The 24,162-nt window shown below is 46.1% G+C and overlaps 1 protein-coding gene across 6 annotated transcripts in view; it reads right to left on the bottom strand.

The window, feature by feature from the left end:
• Positions 1-24,162, bottom strand: part of SCAPER (S-phase cyclin A associated protein in the ER) — a 414,652-nt gene that overhangs the window by 7,695 nt on the left and 382,795 nt on the right. For all 6 annotated transcript variants that reach the window (XM_044933045.2, XM_025271383.3, XM_025271385.3 and 3 more), the window contains one exon: positions 23,023-23,172. In XM_044933045.2, the coding sequence (XP_044788980.1) occupies positions 23,023-23,172 (150 nt within the window). The remainder of the gene's footprint in view (positions 1-23,022; positions 23,173-24,162) is intronic.

Genomic DNA, 24,162 nt, shown 5'->3' with positions numbered 1-24,162 from the left:
AGAAGCTCTACCCACAGGACCACCCATGACAGGACTTAGCCAGATTACAGCCAAGGGGTCCGCCAGGGGTGCTGCGAGCTACCCCTGGCTTGGCAGTGAGCCAGAGGAGGACATCTAGTTAGCACTGTCTCTCAAACCACATTTCAGATGTTGCGGGGAGACAGCACTAGGAGAGCCTGCAAGGGGGCAACCGCTGGCACTGAGGCTCCGTAGGTGAGACCACTCCTGGATGACGCAGGTGGGCTCGGGGCGCAGAGGAGTGGCATGATGTCATGAGCACAGAGGAACAGTCAGCTGAATCAGGTTAGGTACTTCCTGTAGGGGCAGGGAAGCAAGGCTGGGGATGCAAACAGCCTGACCTCAATGCTCAGGGCCTTGGGGACGAGGAGAGAGTTGCCTGAGAGGCTTCTGACAGGTTAGGGGATGGAGGCAGGACTTCATAAAATAAAACTATTCATGACTTCATGAAATAAAACTATTTCATCCAGTCACTCAGTCCCAGGCCTTAGGGGGGAGTCAAATGTCACTTGGGACTGCTTAAGCTGCCCAAAATCAGTAGAAAGTCAATAGGGAGTCATCACAGGACATGAACGTCTTGCTGAATGAAAGAAACATACCTAAGAGAAATCTCCTACCATATGATGTAAGTATGTCTCTCTATATGCCTTCCTCGTGGAGTTGCAACTAAATCACTCACCTGTGTCCGGACAAAGGCCTAAGGTGGCACCACCCTGAGCCTGGCCAGGCCACCTGCCCTTTCTTCCAGGGCACACAGGTCAACACAAACATTAAAGGGTATTTTCACAGAGCCTCGTTCCCAAGCACTGAACCAAGGAAGGATGTGACCTGCCTATAGATTTCTTTAGTGGCCACAGTCATCAGGCAACAGGTAGGGAGCTGGTGTGGCCTCAGCAGTAATGAGAGACCTCCTCTCGACCATTTTGTCCATTTTCATGATGCAAACTAGGACTCCAAGGAAACCAAGAGAATTGCCAGCAACTTCAGATCAAAAAGGACTTCCCGGTGGCTCAGACGGTAAAGCGTCTGCCTACAATGTGGGAGACCCAGGTTCAATCCCTGGGTCAGGAAGATCTCCTGGTGAAGGCAATGGCAACCCACTCCAGTATTTTTGTCTGGAAAATCCCATGGACAGAAGAGCCTGGTAGACTACAGTCCATGGGGTTGCAAAGAGTCGGACATGACTGAGTGACTTCACTTTCACTTTCAGATCAGAAGTGACTGACACTGGACTTGCCTCTTGCTCTTGGGGGTGTGATTCTAAAATACATACTAACTACAGAGCTGGGAGATCTGAGCTCTGGCCTTTACTCTAGTCGCCAACTAGTTGTGTGACCTAAGCACATTGTTCAGTTGTTTTGGGTTTTAATTTTTTTTTTTTTAAGTATACTTTTCAATGAAGCAGAACACATATCCCCTTTAAGTTAAAAAACTGATTTTTCACAAAATGAACATACCTGTGTTAGTCGCTCAGTCATGTCTGACTCTTTGTGACCCCATGGACTATAGTTTGCCAGACTCCTCTGCCCATGAAATTTTCCAGGCAAGAATACTGGAGGCTGTTCTCCAGGGGATCTTCCCGGCCCAGGGATTGAACCCACGTCTCCTGCATTGCAGGCAGAGTCTTTACTGTCTGAGCCACTGCTGCTGCTGCTGCTAAGTCGCTTCAGTCGCGTCCGACTCTGTGCGACCCCACAGATGGCAGCCACCAGGCTCCCCCGTCCCTGGGACTCTGCAGGCAAGAACACTGGAGTGGGTTGCCATTTCCTTCTCCAATGCATGAAAGTGAAAAGTGAAGTCTCGCAGTCGTGTCCAACTCCCAGCGACCGCATGGACTGCAGCCTACCAGGCTCCTCCATCCATGGAATTTTCCAGGCAAAGTACTGGAGTGGGGTGCCATCGCCTTCTCCGGGGGGAGCCACTAGCACTCAAATAAAGAAAAAGAACATGACCAAGAGTTCTGGGTCTTTAATATACTCTTTCTCACTGAGAATTAGATTCCCACATTTTGAATTTAAGACAAGTCACACGGAAACTACTTGACTGTATCACAACATGAGAGAGTACTGCAAGGCTTTCTTGGGCCTGTTCTTGGTCAGCTTCTGGAGAGAATTTTCCTTTGGGCTTCTAAGCAAAGGCCAGCAGTAGTAGTTCCACGGGCACTGAAGAAAGGCATCTTTTAACCTGTATGCCCTGGCACTCACCACCTTTTTTCTTCACTGGCAAGGAGTTGGGAGAAGGAATAGAGAGAGGGTAAGAGAGGAAGTGGGCGAGAGACCCTCACTTGCTTTTCTTTTTGGAACTATCAACAATCCTGGGAAGAAGGGGCTTTAGCGAACGGAAAGTTGCATGCCGCCAACGTGCGCTATAGCCTTGGAAAGAGGGCCAGGAGGATCTGAACACCGGCACTAAAAAGGCATCTGCGGAAAAAATAAAAATAAAAGAATCTGGAGTAGACAAGTGGGACATGTTGATTCTTTCATCTAATGATCCCTGGACACCCATTAAGCTTTCGGGTTCCAATCTTTGCACCTCCTACCAAGTGAAGTATAACTGGGTGCCCCAATTGAAGCCAGAAAAGAGCTCTAAATTCAGTAGCCATTTACTGAATGCCTCCTGTGCCAAATGCTGAAGGGGACATGGAGAGGAGTCAAGCCTCACCTCTCAGGGAGATGAGGTATGTCCAGAAAGGACAGTAATACAAGGGTGCCTGGGTCATCAGAGAGGGAGGATAAGGTACTGGGGCAGCCCATGGGAGGGAGAGATTACTCCTTACTAAGGTGAGGAAGGCTGCACTGAGCAGGTGGGTTGGACCTTCAAGGTTAGATCAGATCTGAGCACCTAGAATTGTAGGTGGAGGAATTTCATGTGGAGAGAAGAAACAGCCTAGATTCAGTGATAGCCTGTCTTCATCTGCTCAGGCTGCCATCACAGACTACCCTAGACTAGGTGGCTTAAATGACAGAAATGTATTTTCGCACAGTTCAGAAGCCTGGCAGGCTGAGGTCAGAGTGCTGCGTGGCTGGGTTCTGGTGGGGGCTCTCTCCCTGGTTTGCATGCTGACACCTCGCAGTGTCCTCATGTGGCCTGTCCTTAGTGAGTGTGCGTGAGGCCGCCAATCCTATTACATAAAGACCCACCCTTATGACCTCATTTGACCTTAATTAACTCTTAAAAGTCCTATCTCCAAGGATAGTCACACTGGGGGTTAGGGCTCAACATATGAATTTTGGAGGAATACAATTCAATCCACAGCTCAGGTCCAATTCCTTGTCATCCCTGGCCAGCATGAAGTTTCATTAGCAGGCTTTCCTCACTAACCAGGTGTATTTTAGAAGTGCCTGGGCCAGTTGTCTCTCGAGACCACAAGCATGAATCTGCAGGCTCAAGGAAGCTTAGTGTTAACTAGCCCTGGTCAGTTAACTGGTTTGAGCCACAATGTTCTTTCAATGAAATGGAGGCAGATGGCAGCTTTCAGCGTTTACATGAGGATCAAACAAAACAGTGTCTGTGATCACAAGTAAAAGGCAGTGTTAGTTAGGAGCCTTTGGTTAGCTCACCAGTTCTGCTGCTCTGAGTCTCCTCCTGCCGGATCTGGCTTCCCTACACTCGCAGAATCAGAAGTCCCCTCCCAGTGTATGAGGCCTAATGAGTGCTTTCTGTCATCCTGCCCCCGCCTCTTCGTAGGGGCTGCTCATCAGAACAGGGTGCCTGGCAGCAGTGGGCCCTGCTCTGGCTAGGACTCATCAGCAAGCTTCATGCCACCTGGGAAGCCATGCCGCGGCCTCTCCCTGGCCCTGCCTCCACAGGAGAGAGCTGTGCAAACAGGCGGGGGATGCCAGCCAGGATCTTGTGGTGGCGGGGTAGGAAGTGCATTCTGACAGCTTAGAAAGAAAATCCTAGCATAAGCGTGATCCAAGAAACACAGGTAAGTGGTACAGAGAAACAGTCTTAAGCTTAGTCTGTGTGTATGTATTGGGGCTGTTGTGCCAGACCTGTCAATCTGAAAACAGAGCAAGAAGTGCCAGAGCTAATAAGGCTGGTGTTGTGGGCTCCTGATTCAGACCCAGGAGGAGCTTCCCTCCAAGCACTTAAGGAAATCCTTTAGCCCAGGAAGCCTTCCCAGGCAGCACGGCCAGAGATTGCCTCTGCTTTTCAACCCAAAGACAAGGCAGCAGCTCTTATACTATGAATTGTGTGAGCAGCTTAATTCCTAGTTCCAGAAGGGGCAGGAACTGTGTCCTTTACTTTTCTGTCATCCCCTGCTCTGCTAGAGGGCTGGGCACCTCAGAGTTACTGGAATGAGTGAATCAAAGTGACACAGGGTCCCTAGTTAACACATTCTTCTGTACCTTGCCTTGGGGGAGAATCATACCAAGATCTCCTCTCATGGGGTACAGATGCCATTTTCTGAAGCAGGTCTCCGTTTCACATCGTCTTAGGTCTGCTCAGCTAGTCCCTTGTCATAGATTGAGGGTTTGTGTGCCCACCTCAATTCTTTTGTTGAAATCCTAATCCTCATGTGATGGCATCAGGAGGTGGGGCCTTCAGGAGGTGATTAGATCATGAGGGTGGAGCCCTCATGAATGAGATTAATACCTTCATAAAAGAGACCCCAGAGAGCCCTCTAGTCCTCTTTCTGCCTTGTGAGGACATGATGAAATGCTGGTAGTCTGTAACTTGGAAAGAGGGCCCTCACCAGAACCCTGACCTTGGACTTCCAGCCTCCAGAACAATGAGAAACAAATTCCTATTGTTTTACAAGCTACCCAGTCTATGGAACTTTGTTACTGCAGCCTCAACTAAGACATCCCTAAGAATGGATTCTGTGATCATTTGTCTGCTCCCCTAGAAAGAAACTGGGCTTGAGACTCTCAGCATCCCAGGCAGGGCTCCCTGGCCCGGTTATAAGGAGAGGTCTGGGAAAACACCCTCCTGCTTTGTGGGTAGTGGGGTGACACTGGTCTCTCACTTGATGTGAAGGAATCCAAAATTTTCTAGGGCATCACATTGCCAGTTGTTGCTTGTTGTTCAGTCACTAAGTCGTGTCCAATTCTTTGCGACCCCATGGACTGCAGCACGCCAGAACCTCAGTAACATCCAATGCAGCAGAAAGCCTGTCACTGGCGGAGACGGTACTCAGTAGTCTATGAAGCCCCTCTATCTTCATCATCTGAGTCTCTCAACCCCCTTGATGGGGGCAGACACGGATGGCTATACTCTTTTATAAGAAGAGCTCTGAAACTCAGAAAGTTTGGGAGACTTGTTATAGGTCCACTGGTCATTTATGGAGCTGGGCCTGGAAAACTCTTCTGACTCTGAGAGCTGGCTTCTCTCTTGCCTCTCAGGCCCGTCCAGGGCTATCACACCCAGGGGGCTGCCCCTTCCTAGGCAGAGGGGCTCTCTGTCGCCAAGCCCTGAGCTCTTTCCAATGACTGGCTGCCAGCCAGCTTCTCACACAACTTTGCCAGCCCAGATGAAGAGGAGGATGACATACTGCCATTCTAAACAGACTAAATCAACTGACATACACAGATTAAACCAACACAAAAGACCTTTCTTCAAAAACCTATATTCTGCTTGGCTAGATATCAAATAACCAGTTCTTGGTTATGCGCTAGGCTGTGCCAAGGGTTTGTCTCAAACTGTCAGACATAAGAACTTGAAAGAGAGGAACGGTTGGTGATGGGGCTAGATTCTCAGGAGGGAACTGTTGGAACATGCGACTTCTGAGTGAGGACCCTCTGTGATGGTGATGTGATTAGCTGCCTTCTGGATTTCGCGTGCCTGCAGACCCGGCCTTGTTTTTGAAACAACCACTATCGCCTATGATATATTTATAATGCTAATCCTTGGTATGACCTGAAGAGTTTTCCCCAACAGTTAAATTTCAGGAAGAAAAAAAAGGAAAGTGGAGGTAAGCTACGGAGTATGCATCTGGTCTGGAAATGTAGTTGGCCTGGGCAGTCTGCGTTTTTCAAATCTGTGACAACTCCCGTAGTCACTTCAAAGATCCCAAGGAGGGTGGCTAGGAAGGCCTCTGGGGACTCGATCATGTTATGTAAATGGGAAACAGCCTGATTCTCCTCACCCAGAAGGCCCCCTTCCTCCAACTGTGACCACCTGGAATGCAGCCAAGAACCAGGACGTGAGCAAGCAGGCTGCTGAGCAGACAAACCAGTTCATTCATCACAACTCTACTGAGCATCTACTCTGGCAGAGTGCTATGTAAGGCTTGGGGAGCGAGGCAGTGAATGAGTCAGAGACATCCCTGCCCTCACAGAGTGCCCAGTCGGTCCACAAAGCCCAAGTCAATTATTTATAGCTAAGTTCTGCAAGCCCCAACTCAGCCTACCCATTTACATTTCAGAAGCAAGTCCAACAAAAGTGGACTGGAATCAGCAAATTAGGAGACTGCTGGAGACAGAAAGAAGCACCAGAGGACTCTAATAAGTGAGGGTATGGGAATTAAAATTACTTCAAAAACAAATAAGAATTGAGAAAGTTGGCTGGAATCATTTAGCATAAATGGTTGGTCTTGAGTGATATTACTGCACTGTAGTAGTTACACATATTATAACCCATGACCACCTCTTAGTACTCTCTACTTAAACAATTTGCTTCACATACATGATAATGCTCATGTACTTGATACCACAGCAGATATTCATTTCTTAAGGCATCAAAAATATATATTAAGTATGATTTAAGTTTAAGAAATAGGAGACTAAAATTTAAAAAATGAACACAAGTAGTTAATGTTAAATAAATATTGTGTTTTAAAGGTAAGTTTAGTCCTCTGCAAAATTCACTTATATGGGAACAGCTCTCTTCCTGACCATACCAAAACCGTAACACTAAATAATAGAAATAAACTAGAAAAAAGGTTCTATGGGGCAGTTTCTTGGCCCCTTTAGAAATCCATCCATCCAACCATCCTTCCAAGCATCTTAGACACAACCATGGTGTCCTATAGCAAAATCTCCATCCTCTAGAATTCACCTACATTCAAGGAAACAAAATAGAAGTGGTCACTTTCTGTCTTATCTACGTATACTCTGTGAATCCTGCTAATTTTGCTACGATCTAAGAGTGATCTTAAATTTCTCCCTTATTTAGGAGAAGGCTTTGCATTTTATTTTTATGTTCTTTCTTTCCCCCTCAGAATGCCCTCTCTGGCAAGCTGCTAACTGCTCAGGTCACTGGAAGCTCAGTACCACGTCTGCCATGGACCAGAAGACAGAAACACACACGTGGCCTGTCTGGCTCCAGAAGCGCGAGCAGTTGTTGAGGCAAAGACAGGCTGATGTGAGTCTCCAGTTTTCAGCACTGTGGGAACAGGGGTCATGTCCTTTCTATTCGCTGCTGTATCCCCAGTGTGTGGCGTAGTGCCTAGGACCGTGCCTGACAAATCACAGGTGCTCTATGACCAGATGGGGAATGAACGAACGAGGACTGAGCTTTGGTGTCAAAACTTGACTCCAGGGGCCTGTCTACACCCACTGCCACACCAGCGCCCTGGGCCTACTCTTCCCAGGGCTTTCAAGGTCCTCAGAGCCGCTATCTTTGGACTTACAAGAACAGCTGACTGAGTACTTCAAGCAGCACCCCATCGACTCCAACAGCCTCCTGGCACAACAGTCTGGAGAGCAGGGGCAGGTGGGGCATGGGTAGGGACAGCAAGGGCTGGTCTGTCAAGCCCAAGGCCAAACCACCTCCATCAGCCAGGCTGGTAGCGTGAATGGAGTACGAGATCAGACAGAAATGGACACAAATGGTTAAATCTCACCAAGGAGAATTCTTTATGCCTAGGAATTCTTGTTTTGCTTTTTCCCTTTTCTTGTCAGAGACAAGATGTCCTCAACAAAGGGGCAAAAAATAGGTGTCTAGACATCTAAATTCATTATAAGAGACAGCCGAGAGGGCCTGTAAATCATTGGAACAAAGAATATTTTTCTAGCAGAGCAGAAACAAAGTAGCTGTTGCATTCCTCCCTGTGAAACTGGTCCTGCTACAATGCTGGAGCACAGGGGCAACAGTCCTCGTGGCAGGGCCGGGGCAGAGGCCAAGCCTCTCTGTCCACAGTGCTCTTTGACAAGTCCCATCACACCTGACGCCCAAGCCCAGGAGAGGAAAGATATGATAGGAGGGGCCTTGAGGCCAGTGACCTCTATGAATCATATAAAGGAAAAGGTATGTTCCAAACACCCCCACCCACACACCTTGTTTCTCTGATCTGATGCCTTGGGGGTAGAGTGGGCTGGGCACTGAAATGGCCTTATTTAAATATCACATGAGAAAAATTCGAAGAGTCTGTCCACATACATAATCAAACCGAATTCGGGGCAGAGAAACACAAAGATTCCCTTGGCTAGCACTGCAAACACATTCCTCTCTCCCCAAACTTGCTTCTGCTGTAAGATAGATTTCGAGGCTGAGATTAAGTGCAGAGATCTTGGCAGACTGTGTGGGAGGCAGGCCCTTGGAGCACTAGCCTTCTTCCTGGTGGTCCCAGGGATTCATTGCTGTCTAGCACCAGCCGAGGGTCGAGGAGGAAGGAGAGAGAGGGAAGGAGGGAAGGAGGCAGGGAAGCAGTCAGGGGCAGGAGGAGAGGGTAAGGCCAGTATCTGGGGCTTGGGCCTCGCAGAGGCTTTGGAAACCAGGTTATCCTACAGAAATGAGGGCTCTCCTCATGCAGCGAGGGGGAGTGGCTGTCCTTCAGTGTCCCTCCAGGGAACCTGGGTGACAAGGCCCCTGACATGTGTTCCCTGCTTCCTATGGGTGGCAGGCTGCTTGCTGAGTACTGCTGGCAGAGGGGTGCAAAGAAGGCTCCTGGGCAGGTGCCCCCCTCAGACACCACCCTGCTCCGGTGGGGATGAACAATGCTACATAACCAGGGACACCAGCTCCCATCCTGAGGCTCCACTGCGGAAGTCCTGAGGCCTGTCTCCCCACTCTCTACATCCTGAGTGGACTTTCAGACACAGCTTGAACATCTCCTCCCCCTGCTAGTAACATTAGGGGCACCTCATCATGTCTGAGAGAATAAATCCCTAAGACCTACCAATTGCATGTAGGTCTCTTCATGACCTCGGCCCGGCCAGCTTCTTCACCCTTAACTCATATTCTCTCCACTACCTCCTAAGTTACAGACAGAAGGAACAGCTTGTCATTCCCTAAACCTGCCAGGCCATTTTACATCTCAGTAAGATCCCCTGGAGAAGGGAATGGCATCCCACTCCAGTAGTCTTGCCTGGAGAATCCCGCGGAGAGGAGAGTCTGGTGGGCTACAGTCCCTGGGGTCACAAAGGGCTGGACATGACTGAGTGACTAAGTGCACACACACACCTTTGCTCATGGTCTTTCCTAGGCCCAGAATGTCTTTCCTACCTTGCTACCTGGTAAGTAACTATTCCACCTCCAGATAGCAGCTCAAGCACCACCTCCACTGTGAAATATCTCTAAACGAAGCTTGAGCACCCATCCAGGTTTGCTTATTGATCGTCTCTCCCTTTCCTCCCAGAGTGTCAGCAACCTGAGAGCAGGGACTTGGTCTATTTTGTTTCTCTCGGTCTCCTGGGTGGCTAGACCAGTGGCTGGACCATCGCAGGCACTTGTGAAATGTCTGTGGAAGGAAGGAATGAGTCTCAGCACTGACAGCACGGCTCCTAGGCTCTGGGCTCCACAAAGACAAGATCGGGGCTCTATTCGTTTCTGCATCCTCCAGCACTTGGTCTGAGATGGGGCGGACATTCAGTAAAAGCTGATCACTGAGCGAAGGAATGAATGATGAATGCTCATGTGGACACAAAGCTCATGATACTGGCATTTCCCCATGAATAAGTCACCTCCAGCCTCTGTTCCATGTTAGAGCTTCTTTTCCCTTCTTTCATGTTGTCTATTTTGTGAGAAGAGTTACCTTTTAAATGAAGCATGTTCTAAATCCCCTTTGAACACATCTTGCAGCACAAGAAGGTTGGCCTAGATTCTCTGAAACACTTGGCTAACCCTAAAAAGTCATGGATTCTGTAATTTGTCAGGGACTATACTCGTAAGTGCTCTTTTCATTTTAATTTATGTTTGAGAAAGAGCTTTGTCTAAAGAGCACAGACCTTGGAAATGACACAGACCCACTATATTGTCATACATTTGAGGGGCCTCTTTATTTTGGATTTTTTTTTTTTACTTGAAGTATCCATGTCCCACCTACCACAAGGAAGGGGGTGGGGAGAGGAGGGAGAAGACTGGTCACAAAAAGTCCTAGATCTTGTGTCAGGAGGCCTGGCTCCAGGGACTTGAGCAAGTCCTTCTCTTGTCTGGCAATGAGGGGAGCTGGACTAGATGATCTCTGAAGGCCTGTGAACGTGGAGAAATATTATAATCCTGTGTTACAAGGTTTCACACACATGAGCACCTTTTGGTGATTATACCTGCACAGACACTATATCTAAATATGGTGAAAATAGCTTAGAATATATTTTTTTATTAAGAATGAATGAAAAGTCTTCACACAAAATATGCTATCCTCATATTCTCAACTATTTTGATTTTGAATTCGGGTCAAGCCTTCCTCACCACAGAGCCTTTGGGTGGTGTGAGAATAGCAGAGTTAATAAATGCAGAGCACAGCCTGATAGATTTTCTGATCACATCCCAGCAGCAGCCAAAGAGCATGGATGCATTCCATGGCGCACTTATGGGCTCGCCAGCACCAGTCTATGACAATTTTATTTAATCATAAAAAATATAATAGTAGTCAAATCTTTTTGTAGTTTTAGTTTACTGCTTTCTCAAGTAAAATAAATGGTCTCTCAGATTTCTTTTGCTTTCATCTCTCTGCTCTAAGTACAGTAGGATAAGGTTCCAATTAAGGTCCATTAAATGCTCACATTGATTCATGTGAGGCATTTTCTAGTTTCTTTTCCTAACACCATCTCAGTGCACCTCTGAGTTATTTCTGTGGTGTGTTTTCAGTTTAGCAGTTGCCCATATAGAAGAGAGTCATTTGGGTGTGAGGTCTCTCTTCCTCCTATTTCTGCAGCCCCAAATGGTGAGCAGAGATTCTCCTCCACTGCCTTCCAGACAAGCGTATGTTTATTACCTGTCAGGTATGTCCGGCTGAACTACGCATGCCCCTTGGGGAGGGGAGCTGGCAGCTGGACAGGGCCAGACTGACCCGCCCAGACCTCCCTTGGCAGCTGTGCTGGGGCAGTGCATCGAGTGGCGGCCCAGAGACCCCTACGGAGGACCTCCTCATGCTTCTGTGTCCTTTGGGTCCACGAAGACACAGAGTTCTCTTCAGTTTTCTCAGCAGACGGGGACACAGGCTCTGACAGCAGAGATGGCCTATCTAAGGTGGTATCAAGTGTCAGAGCTGACCGAGTGGATACTCCAAGGATCTCCCCATTAAGAGCAGGGAATGTGGAAGGCAGACATTTCAATCATATCACAATTAACCTTTGTTCAGGCCCAGGGAATGTACTAATTTTACACTATGTTCATGACCTAATTTAATCTGCACAACAACCCTATGAGGTGTTATCATTGTTATCCTGATTTAAGGAAAGTGGCACCAGGAAGGTAAGGGTTTTGACCAGGATCACAGAGCTAGTAAGGGGTACAGTTGTGACCAGAACGTAGGTCACCTGCCTCCAGAGCCCACAATCCTCTCCTCATGCTACAAAAACATGCTGCCCGGGCCTTGAAGCAGAGACCAGCTCATGGCTACCATGACAGAACTCCTACAAACTAGGTTCTTTGACGAGTTATGCAGACCCAAGGTGTGTGATCCCAAAGGAACTACACACACATGAAGAAACTTGAGAAAAATATTTTAACCCCCCCCGGCCCCACCCACCAAAGCTTGCTATTAAAGGGAATGACATGGTGATTTGGGGTCTTTAAGTGTAGATTTTCCAACAGTGTATGCTTTCCGAGTGGGACACACATATCAAAGAGACTTGCTGTGACCATGCCCCTGACTCGACAAGCAAATATCCGGAAGACACCCCTGCTTACAGCTGAGAGTCAAGAAGACCTGGGCTCTGCGTAATAAAGATGACATTTAAAAAATAATTTATTTGCAGTTTTTTAAGGAATCTCCACACTGTTCTCCATAGTGGCTGTACTAGTTTGCATTCCCACCAACAGTGTAAGAGGGTTCCCTTTTCTCCACACCCTCTCCAGCATTTATTACTTGTAGACTTTTGGATTGCAGCCATTCTGACTGGTGTGAAATGGTACCTCATAGTGGTTTTGATTTGCATTTTGGAGAACAGTGTGGAGATTCCTTAAAAAACTGGAAATAGAACTGCCTTATGATCCAGCTGCTGGGCATACACACTGAGGAAACCAGAATTGAAAGAGACACGTGTACCCCAATGTTCATCGCAGCACTGTTTATAATAGCCAGAACATGGAAGCAACCTAGATGTCCATCAGCAGATGAATGGATAAGAAAGCTATGGTACATATACACAATGGAGGATTACTCAGCCATTAAAAAGAATACATTTGAATCAGTTCTAATGAGGTAGATGAAACTGGAGTCTATTATACAGAGTGAAGTAAGCCAGAAAGAAAAACACCAATACAGTATACTAACGCATATATATGGAATTTAGAAAGATGGTAACAATATCCCTGTATACGAGACAGCAAAAGAGACACTGATGTATAGAACAGTCTTTTGGACTCTGTGGGAGAGGGAGAGGGTGGGATGATTTGGGAGAATGGCATGGAAACATGTATAATATCATATATGAAACGAGTCGCCAGTCCAGGTTCGATGCTTGGGGCTGGTGCACTGGGACGACCCAGAGGGATGGTATGGGGAGGGAGGAGGGAGGAGGGTTCAGGATGGGGAACACATGTATGCCTGTGGCGGATTCATTTTGATATATGGCAAAACCAATACAATATTGTAAAGTTTAAAAATAAAATAAAATAAAAAATTTATTTGGCTGCGCTGGGTCTCAGGTGCAGCATGCAGCATGCAGGATCTTCATGGCATCTTTAGTTGTGGCATGCCAACTCTTAGTTGCGGCCTGTGGGGTCTAGTCCCCAGAGCAGGCATTGAACTTGGGGCCTCTGCATTGGGAGTCTGGAGTCTTAGCCACTGGACCATCAGGGCAGTTTTGAGGATGACATTTAATCATTACAATTTCTTGGCTCTATGTTATAGCTTGGGGGAAGCGACACTCAGGATAACCTGCCCAAGTTTATCACTCAAGTTGGGGGCAGCGGCTAGGACATGGACTTAAGTCTGCCTCCAAAGTTTTCTCTCACACACTGCTGTTTTCTCAAACACAGGATTTGCCAAACCTTAAACACACTAGTTTCCTTTGTATCTCAGAACTACTGGCTCCAGCAAAAACAAAACTAATAAGTTTCTCTTAGAATAAATTCAAATGTAACTTACCATGCCAAAGAAATGGCTCTTAAAGTTTTAGCTAAATGTCAGTTTAGGAGGTTTCGTCACTAAAACAGAAGTGCTGTATTCTTTAAAATCTGGGGCCATTTTAACCTTTTCTGCAGTATAATGTCTAGAAGAGATAGACTATCTCAACACCCAATAATCCATTTAACAAATATTAAGTAATTACTATGCGCCAGACACTCCTGTAGGCACTGCAGACAGACTCTGTTCTTGACATACTAACACCTTAGTAGCATGGGGTGGGAGAGGGGAGACAGACAAAATAAATGTTGGGTGGGCAATAAGTATATGAATAAAAATACAGCTAGGTACAGGTGCAACAGGAACCATGGGGCTGATTTTAGGTCATATGGTCAGGAAAGGCCACTCTGATAACATGATAACTGAGAAAAAAGCCTTTGAAAGTCACCCCACGCTCCCACCCCTGCCACTCCCCAGACCATGCTGATTTCTGGGGGAAAAGATTCCCAGGTAGAAAGCAATAAGAACAAAGTTTTGAGAGGTGTGTTTGCAGAACAGCAAGGAGACCAGAGTGGCTGCTAGCACATTTGTGATGACCACATTTAGAAATGAGAATTACTGAATTCAAGCACCTATATTGGCCTAGACATAACTTCTCACTTCATCATAGACTTACACATTTGTCTTCTGTCAGAGCTGGAAGGGCCCTTGGGAGCACCCAGCCTAACTCTTGACAGACAGGAAAGTGAAGTCCAGAGAAGGGCAGTGACTTGCTCAGGGTCACACAGCCGCATAGTTATGAGAAGCCCTTACCTCCTGACTGCTGTTCCAGTGTTTGTTGTATGATGTCAGGCTTTTATGTAAGATCTCCTACGTCAGAAGAGGTGTTTTCTCTGTGATTACAGAAGTGTTTACAGTCTATCTCAGTGATTTAAAAAGGTATCCTTTAAGTCTGAACACCAAGGCAGGCCCAGCAAAAGTTAGTTTTATGATTGGTCATTAGTTAAACTTTGACAAAATATTCCTTCTGGCCTCATTTTCCACACCAGTAGAAGACTTTCAAGTGAGCCAAGGATGACTGACGATTGGACACACCCCCCACGGCTGGCGGCGGTGTTCAGCCTTGGCCCTTGCTCACAGGACCTGGTTTGGGTCCCTGGGACTGCGGTGCTGATGGTTGTGTGTGCGTTTTCTGCTGCTCTGTCCAGTCTTGGGATGGATCTCAGAGGATTAACTTCATGTCACTGTGTGGCTAAACCAAGCCCTCACAATGTCCCTCCTTATGCTTTTCGCCTCAGACACTGCTGAAGTTTAGTGGGCTGCCAGCCTTTATAGTGCAGTGGAGAGGAAACTATGGTGAGGTTTCAGTTTCAAAGCTTCAATGTTAGATTTCATGACAGTTATTTCACTGGAGTGTTCTGAACCTGAGTTCCCCCAAACTGAGAAACTGAGAAGACAGGTGAAAGGTGTTTCTGTTGTTCAGTTGCTGCTGCTGCTAAGTCGCTTCAGTCGTGTCCGACTCTGTGCAACCCCATAGATGGCAGCCCACCAGGCTCCCCCGTCCCTGGGATTCTCCAGGCAAGAACACTGGAGTGGGTTGCCATTTCCTTCTCCAGTTCATGAAAGTGAAAAGTGAAAGTGAAGTCGCTCAGTCGTGTCCGACTCTTATCGACCCCATGGACTACAGCCTACCAGGCTCCTCCGTCCATGGGATTTTCTAGGCAAGAGTGCTGGAGTGGGGTGCCATTGCCTTCTCTGATTCAGTTGCTAAGTCATATCAACTCTTTGAGATCTCATGCACTGCAGCATGCCATTCCCTGTCCTTCACCATCTCCTGGAGTTTGCTCAAACTCATATCCACTGAGATGATGCCATCCAACCATCTCATCCTCTGTCACCCCTTTCTCCTTCTGCCTTCAATCTTTCCCAGCATCAGGGTCTTTCCCAATGAGTTGGCTCTTGGCATCAGGGGGCCAGAGTATTGGAGCTTCGGCTTCAGCATCAGTCCTTCCATGAATATTCAGGGTTGATTTTCTTTAGGACTGACTGGTTTGATCTCCTTGCTGTCCAAGGGACTCTCAAGAGTCTTCTCCAGCACAATTCAAAAGCATCAGTTCTTCAGTGCTCAGCCTTCTTTATGGTCCAACTCTCACATCCGTACATGACTACAAGAAAAACCACAGCTTTGACTATACGGATCTTTGTCAGCAAAGTGATGTCTCTGCTTTTTAATACACTGTCTGGGTTTGTCAGAGCTTTTCTTCCAAGGAGTAACTGTCTGTTACTTTCATGGCTTCAGTCACCGTTATCTGTACAACCATGTTCTTTTCAGTTTACCATGCCAGAATTATGAATTCAGCCTATTGCTGACTCAGCTGTATTATTTAATGCCATAAAGCTGATGATAAGAGGGCCGCTGGGACAGCAAGGTCTGCTTTTCTTAAGCGTTCACTAAGAGTCTGGGCCTGTGTTGTCTCATTTAATTCACTCAGCAACATGGGCAGTACTGGTATTATGCCCTCCATTTCACAGATGAGGAAACTGAGGCTCACAATTTAGTAACTTGACCAAACCAAGGTCACAGTGCTAGCAAAGAACAGACTAAATGATTTCAAAGCCGGCTGTCTCCAGAGCCTGTGCTCTCATCCTCTGTGACATCTGACGTTTAGTGCCATCAGAGATCAAGTTCAAAACCTGAAGTGCAGACTGACTCAAGATGGGAATCTAATCAGGTGCCATCTGAACTACTGCTGTGTCAATCACAGGCAGGGGGACTGGTGGGAGTACAGTGAGCCACGAATCAGGGCAAGATTCTGTACAGAGGGGGTGGGGAAAACATCCCTTTCACTGAATGCTGAACAGTGCTATACCTGGTCAGTGTCAGCCTTGAGTGGTGATGGTGTCCACCTGAGGACTCAGAGAAGGTTTCCTTGGGGAGGCTGCCCATTACTCCAGTTAATTCCCTAGCAACGCAGCCACTCAGCCAAGAAGGGATTTCCTTGAAACGTTTCAGGCGGTCTTGGAGTAAAAAGGTACTTACTATGAGTAGGAGGTACTTCAAACTACCCTTGTGTGGGAAAAGCAGGATGGGGACACCAAAGAGATGAGGGGCATAAAGATATCTTTTGTTTGGATTCTGTGATGTTGGTGACTTTTCCGACAAGTGGCCAAAATCGCTAACTGGCAAATTTCTCCATTCTAACACCAGCCAGGTCACTCACTGGAAGCCTCCAAATAAATCTTTCAGTTCATTTCAGTTCAGTCACTCAGTCGTGTCCAACTCTTTGCGACCCCATGAATCGCAGCACGCGAGGCCTCCCTGTCCATCACCAACTCCTGGAGTTTACCCAAACTCAACGTCCATTGAGTCAGTGATGCCATCCAGCCATCTCATCCTCTGTCATCCCCTTCTCCTCCTGCCCCCAATCACTCCTAGCATCAGGGTCTTTTCCAATGAGTCAACACTTCACGTGAGGTAGCCAAAGTATTGGAGTTTCAGCTTCAGCCTCAGTCCTTCCAATGAACACCCAGAACTGATCTCCTTTAGGATGGACTGGTTGGATCTCCTTGCAGTCCAAGGGACTCTCAAGAGTCTTCTCCAGCACCACAGGTCAAAAGCATCAATTCTTCAGCGCTCAGCTTTCTTCACGGTCCCACCTCTCACATCCTTACATGACCACTGGAAAAACCATAGCCTTGAGTAGACGGACCTTTGCTGGCCAAGTAATGTCTCTGCTTTTTAATATGCTAACTTATATGCAGAGAAATAAATCTTTAGGCAGAAGTTATTTTTAATTAGGAAGTTTATTTGTTCTACTTTTGGGAACAAACCCCATAGCTTCCTTTGTTGCTGTAAATACTGAGAGTAATTCCAAGATAGTTATATTGTTGAAGTTCTTAGGCTCTTCCTTAGGCATGATACATTATTATTTTGTGAAAGGGAACTGTATCTGTCACACAAAGAAAATAGAGAAAGCTGAATGTGTTTGTGACAGCTCAAGAATAAGCTGCCGACACTGGAAGAGCAGAAAGGCCTTGAAGGCTGGAGCTTCCACTCTGAGCCCACCTTAGCACACTCTACTCTAGACCTGGATGAGGCTGGAGGAGTTTACCAAATGGGTGTGACCTAGGACCATCTGCCTTTGAGAAAAACAAGGAGCAAAGCAAGAATGTTTGCGTAGGAATTAGGACACCTCTGAAAGTTCTAAAAGCTAAAATGGAGCTCTGGGAAACTGCCACTCTTAAAACACAACTCTGCATCCCTCACGGGCAGGCGGTATGCAACTGGGAGACTGCCCCTGTTTTTGTTTGCTGGGAAATGTCTGAGGTGAGCACAACATTTTAGGAACCTCTAGTCGATTACCTTTCGATTTTCTTACTAAGTCATCAAGCGACAAAAGACTTGGAAACTGCGTGTCACACAGCTTAGGCAGAATCTAGTTTCACAAGCCTCACTGTCCAGCTGACTGGCCAGTTCTGACCAGTTCGCCCCCTCCTCTGCCCCCCACAATCAACGGCCAAGCAGATGATGACACAGTCTGCCTGACTCCCTTCAGAGAAGCTGATGGGGGAGGGTGGGCCAATGGGATCCTTCCTCCTTTCAACTATCACAGGAGATTCCAGCTCTGATAGCAGGAATCTATGGGGTCTTACCAGATGAAAAAGTCAGTCACTAACTAAAATGAATATGCAAAGGTGCTTATTCCCAATACAGTAATATGCAGGCGGTCAAATCATCTGTCATTTGAGTTAATTTAATTATCAGACCACATTTAATTATCCAATATAAAATGTAAATAAAGTGAAGGCCTGACAGCACATACTAATTACGTTCATTATAATAATTAAATGGGAAGGAACTTAGAGTCATGAAAGTACTATAAAATACAAGGAAGCTTTTGATTAAAATTTTTTTAATTAGAAACTGCAACCCTACAGGAAACAGATGATTGGTTCTATCAAGGATGGGGCATTGCTTTTATTATCCAGGTTTCTCTTCTAAAGTCATCCTTGGTATCATGGGGCTTAGTCCTTCTAGTTAATAGACTAAATGGTGGCAAATAAAAAGTGCCAATGCTTTATGCAAAGCAGTTTACCTAATAAAACAGCCTTCAGTTGCAGCAGGAGTTCAGGGTCTCCTGTCTTATAAAGACACAAGCTGTTTCCCTGGAAGGAATAAAAGATCCTCTGTGGACAAACAGGCCTGCAAATTAACATGATTTCTGCCTGATGATAAGGAAACAGTAAATCAGTTGAGCATCGTAATTTCTCCTCTGAAATTTCTCAGATTTAAAGAAAGTGGCATGAGGTTAAATAAATTCACTTTCATAATAACAGAAGTGAGGCAGAAAGGGCATCAGGACTGCCCACCAGGAGACTGGGTTCTGTGAATACTTGCTGGGCAATTCCTGTTCCTTCTCTGAGCCTCAGTTTCTCCAATTCTTTATGTCATTTCAGGGGGCTTATTTCACCTTGTTGAATCCCAATACCTCACCTGTCTGTGAGGTAGGAATAATTCTTCTGCTTACAGCCTCAGTGAAATGCTAATGAGGAAGGTCCAAGAGACAACAGATATGAGGGGTAGTAGAAAGAATTCTTGGATGGCATCACCAACTCAATGGACATGAGTCTGAGTCAGCTCTGGGAGATGCTGAAGGACAGGGAAGCCTGGTGTGCTGCAGTCCATGGGGTTGCAAAGAGTCCGACACGACTGAGCGACTGAACAACAAAGCATTCTATGAATGTAAGAGGTAATGCTTAGAAACGGCATCTCCTTAAGGTTCAGTGTCTCAGTGGTTGACAATTACTATCATTTCTAGCAATTTCTGATTTCTTCTCTAGCTGATACCTAGTGTTAGTCTCTCAGTCGTGTCTGACTCTTTGCGACCTCATGGACTGTAGACCGCCAGGCTCTTCTGTCCATGGGATTCTCCAAGCAAAAGTACTGGAGTGGGTTGCCATTCCCTTCTTCAGGGGATTTTCCCAACTCAGGGATAAAACCCAGATCTCCTGCATCATAGGCAGATACTTTACTGTTTTAGCAATTGCATTAGGACTGAACTGACTTCTCTGACCTTCCATCAAATCAGAAGTGGATGTCCAGGTAAGATTCAATCTTTCTGGGAGGCAAGGTGTTGAGAAAGGAGTCTGGCCTTTTTTTTTTTTTTTTTTAACTTTTCTAACTTCTTACTCATAGTGAACTTAGCTCTCCACAATTATCTCTAAACCCCAGAGCATCTTCTTCCCTGACTGAGAAGCCATAGGGTCTCTGTCTCCTCCTTGCCCGCTTGCTGCTCTCTCTGCCACTGAATCTGCTTTTCTCTTGTTTCAACAGGCCCAGGCATTACTTTGCCATCAGGTCCATGTCAGTTTTAGCATGCCATTTCCAAATACCAGTTCCCCGACCCCACTCCTCACTGACTCTGGTGAGCCCAGGGACACTTAGAGATGTGTTTTACCTGCCGGGGAGGAGAGCAGAAAGAGTCTCTGAAACCCCACACAGTTCAGTAAATTCATCACAACACAGGTGATTTAAGCAGAGAGTTTCAAACCATCCCTAAACATGAGTGCGCTGAAGGAACTAAACCTTTTGCTGTAGAACTGTACAGTAAAATATCATCACACACACAAATTACTCACCTCTTTACAGGGCAGGAGATAGTGTCATAATAAATAGTAAATGACTTAGGTAGAGAGCAGAAAACTTTTAGGTAAACCATGGGCTGGCTACATAAGATAAAGTCATGGAGCCATTAAAAGTGATACTCACAAAGAAGGGTTCTGATATAATGTTAAGTGTATAAAGCAGGCTAGGACTGTATATACAATATGACCTCAGCTAGGTAAAAGTGTTCATAGAGGGACAGAATGTGGGTGAAATGAGTGAAGGAGTCAAAAGGTACAAACTTCCAGTTATAAGATAAATAAGTTCTGGGGATGTAATATACAGCATGGTGACTAAAGTTAACAATACTGTATTGCATATTTGAAAGTCGCAGAGAGTACATCTAAATGTTCTCATCACACACAAAAAATTAACTATGTGAGGTGATGACTGTTAACTAAATTTATTGTGCTAATCATTTTGCAACATAACCATGATCAAGTCTTCACACTGTACACACTTAAAACCAATACAATGTTATATGTCAATTGTATCTCAACAATATTAACGGCCAAATGTTCACAGAAAAGAGACTGCAAGGAACCTGCCAAAACGGTAACAGTGGCTGTCTCAACAGTGAGATCAGGAATGACTGGGACTCTGCTTCCTTCTTTACCCTTGCTTATCTTTTTCATGATGAGTAAATGACCAACCTAGACAGCATATTGAAAAGCAGAGATATTACTTTGCCAACAAAGGTCTGTCTAGTCAAGGCTATGGTTTTTCCTGTGGTCATGTATGGATGTGAGAGTTGGACTATAAAGAAAGCTGAGCGCTGAAGAATTGATGCTTTTGAACTGTGGTGTTGGAGAAGACTCTGGAGAGTCCCTTGGACTGCAAGGAGATCCAACCAGTCCATCCTAAAGGAGATCAGCCCTGGGTGTTCATTGGAAGGACTGATGCTAAAGCTGAAACTCCAATACTTGGGCCACCTCATGCAAAGAGTTGACTCATTGGAAAAGACCCTGATGCTGGGAGGGATGGGGACAGGAGGAGAAGGGGACGACAGATGGCTGGATGGCATCACCGACTTGATGGACATGAGTTTGAGTGAACTCTGGGAGTTGGTGATAGACAGGGAGGCCTGGCGTGCTGCAATTCTTGGGGTTGCAAAAAGTCGGAGACGACTGAGTGACTGAACTGAACTGAACTGGAGGGACACTTTTGTAACCAAAAGAAAAACTTTTGAAGGGAAATGGAATGCAGTTTAGTAGGTCAAATGGATACACATGAAGAAAAGATAACCTAACAGGAGATGTTCCTCCTTGAGTAGCTTGTGAGAGACTCGTGAACCTGTAGGGCCTGGCCTGCGGGAAGGACACATCTGTCCAGAGGTGCAGCTGGGGAGAGTGCTGTGTGAGTGCTCCCACGGTGGGAGAGGAGAAAGGTCTGCCCTCTGGGCAACGAGGTCTGTAAAAGAGGAATTTTTCTATGTGTGACACTTACTCTGGCAAGGGTCCTCATTTCCTGTATTTTAATCATGGAAATCTTTCAGGGATGGACTGCATATTCTTTAACCCTCTTAGAGGGAAGGTATACAACACACATTTTGCCTCCATGCTCACTCAGGGTCAGCACTGGGGGCATCAACAATCATCTGGGGAAATAAAACACTGGGTTAGTGTCCCTGTGAACCCCGATGGCTACACCTGCTAAGTCCTTGGGCTTGTCTTGCTTCTTCTAACTTCCTTCTCCTTATCACACAGGCAGTTTCATCAGCGCTTAGCGTGTAGGTTCTCACCTTGTATTTGGCTCTGGCACTACAACTATCTCCTGTCCTTCTCCTGCCCTGATCTAGATTACTGCTGCTGCTGCTAAGTCGCTTCAGTCGTATCCGACTCTGTGCGACCCCATAGATGGCAGCCCACCAGGCTCCGCCGTCCCTGGGATTCTCCAGGCAAGAACATTGGAGTGGGTTGCCATTTCCTTTTCCAATGCATGAAAATGAAAAGTGAAAGTGAAGTCACTCAGTCATGTCCGACTCCTAGCGACCTCATGGACTGCAGCCCACCAGGCTCCTCCATCCATGGGATTTTCCAGGCAAGAGTACTGGAGTGGGGTGCCATTGCCTTCTCCCGGTCTAGATTATTGCAGGCTAATAAACCTAGTAAGCACATTTATTACAGAGTTGCCTAAAATAAAAAATTAGGAAACTTGGAGTGAGGGTTGTTTGCTGGCCTTTTTCTCAGATATAATCCACACAATTAAAGTTGCTGAGTAGGAGGCTTTAGATAAATTAGGTTTTCAGGAATTACAATCTGATATGTTATGCCATAACTCTGTTTTTTAAAATAAGGAGAAATAAAGTATATTATTATTGTTATTTTTAAAATAAAATCTGTAAAACAGATTTCCCAACATTTTAAGGCAACAGAACCCTATTTACAAATGAAATCTTGCTCAGAAACCAAATAAAACAGTTAAAAGCAAAAGTATTCTGGATGATTCAAGGGGGTAAGGCCCAAGCCCTGTCTTCTCAGGCTCCCCTCCAATACCATCTGGCACCCTATTAAGCACCTCGGCAGAAGCCAAAGACCAAGAGCAGTTTCATAAAGCAACGGACGCTATTTCATAAAGCAACTGATGCTATTTGCAAAGTGATGCAAGTTGAAAGATGTTATCTATTTCATCCAAACAAACAAACAAAATGAATAAAGCATCAGAATCTACATGGTAAGGGAGGAGACACTTCTCTGTGGCTTAACAAGAATATCTGATGAAAAATATTTTATTTTTATAGCTCTAAGAGGAGGTCCTCGTGCTGATCTAGGGCTGATCACGTCTTTCTAGAGAGGAGAAGCCAGAGACATATCCCTGGAGCCTACCTCAGGGGCCTCACACAGAACAGATGGGTTCCAGCAGGCTCGCCTGCCTTTTCTCACTCCGATACCTCACACTCTCAGGGCTGGGGAAGTCTGAGGAACGTTCCTGGGCCCCTTACCTGGTTATCTGGGTGGTTGACAGTGAAGTAGCCCACACAGACGATGACCTCATGAAGGAGGCTTTCACAGGAGACGCGGCTGCAGTGGCCCAGCAGGGAGCTGGCGATGTGCCGGAACGCAAGGGACAAGCCCTCTGCCCCTACGATAGACTGCAAAGACAAGGAGCAGTTAGAAGTCCGCAGCCAGGGAGAGCCAGAGCTGCAGCAAAGCTCTGCACAAGTCACAAAGCAAGCCTGGCCCTGTGCACTTTGTGCCACGCTGCCAGGAAAGCCTATGAAATTTTGAAAGCACAATGCTTAACAGCTCAGTTCAAGGATTCTTGCTCTAATAAGTGACCGTAATAAATGCAACACTTATTAACCTGAAAAAAAAAGAAAAGAAAATAGAGCATAGCAGACCAGATGCCTGTAACTATGTGGATCAAGATGTTATTCACCTAAAGCATGAGTATTTATCCCATTTTTAATGAGGTATTTTTTTTTTCTCATTGCACAAATAGTCTCACTGTAGAAAACTTGGAAAAATTTAAAGATATTAAAATTCACCTGCAAATCTACCATTTAGCTAACTTCCAATACTTTTTTTTTTTTGAAGGAGAAAAATATTTTCTCATATTCAGGGATTAAAATACAATTCTAATTATTTACTTAAGTTCAAAAACAAAATAGATATAAATAACAACTAGTTGTTATTCAAATAGCTCCACAGCTCCCAAAAGAATGTAAAAAATCCCCAACAAACACCTCCCCCCAAAAAAAACAAACAGTGAAGCCCCCTCGGTTACGAGGCTTCTGGGATCCTTTCTCAAGACAGGCAAGGGGCTGCCCGTGGTGGGCAACGCGGGAGGAGAGCCTGAGTCTGTCTGTGCAGCCTGAAGCTTCTATTTAATAAACATGTCAAACAGACAGAGCGACAGGAGGGCAAAGGGGAGAGGCGAAGCCCACAGAATACACTCGCAGCCCGCACTGGAATGGAGCACCACTGCTGGCCTGTGGGGTATGGCAGCGTTTTAAACTCGTCTCTTGATTGGAGGTCTTGGCTGGCTTGAACCAGGTCAGATACGGTGCAGCTTGGAAGTTTCAATGAATTCACTCTGCCTAACCGTGTTGTGAAACACAGTCTTTTTAATTAATGCTGTT

The sequence above is a fragment of the Bubalus bubalis genome, chromosome 20, assembly GCF_019923935.1.
Source record: "Bubalus bubalis isolate 160015118507 breed Murrah chromosome 20, NDDB_SH_1, whole genome shotgun sequence".
In the NCBI taxonomy this organism is placed as follows: Eukaryota; Metazoa; Chordata; class Mammalia; order Artiodactyla; family Bovidae; genus Bubalus; species Bubalus bubalis.
Note: the sequence above shows the minus strand (reverse complement) of the source record. Positions and strands in the feature narration are given on the sequence as shown.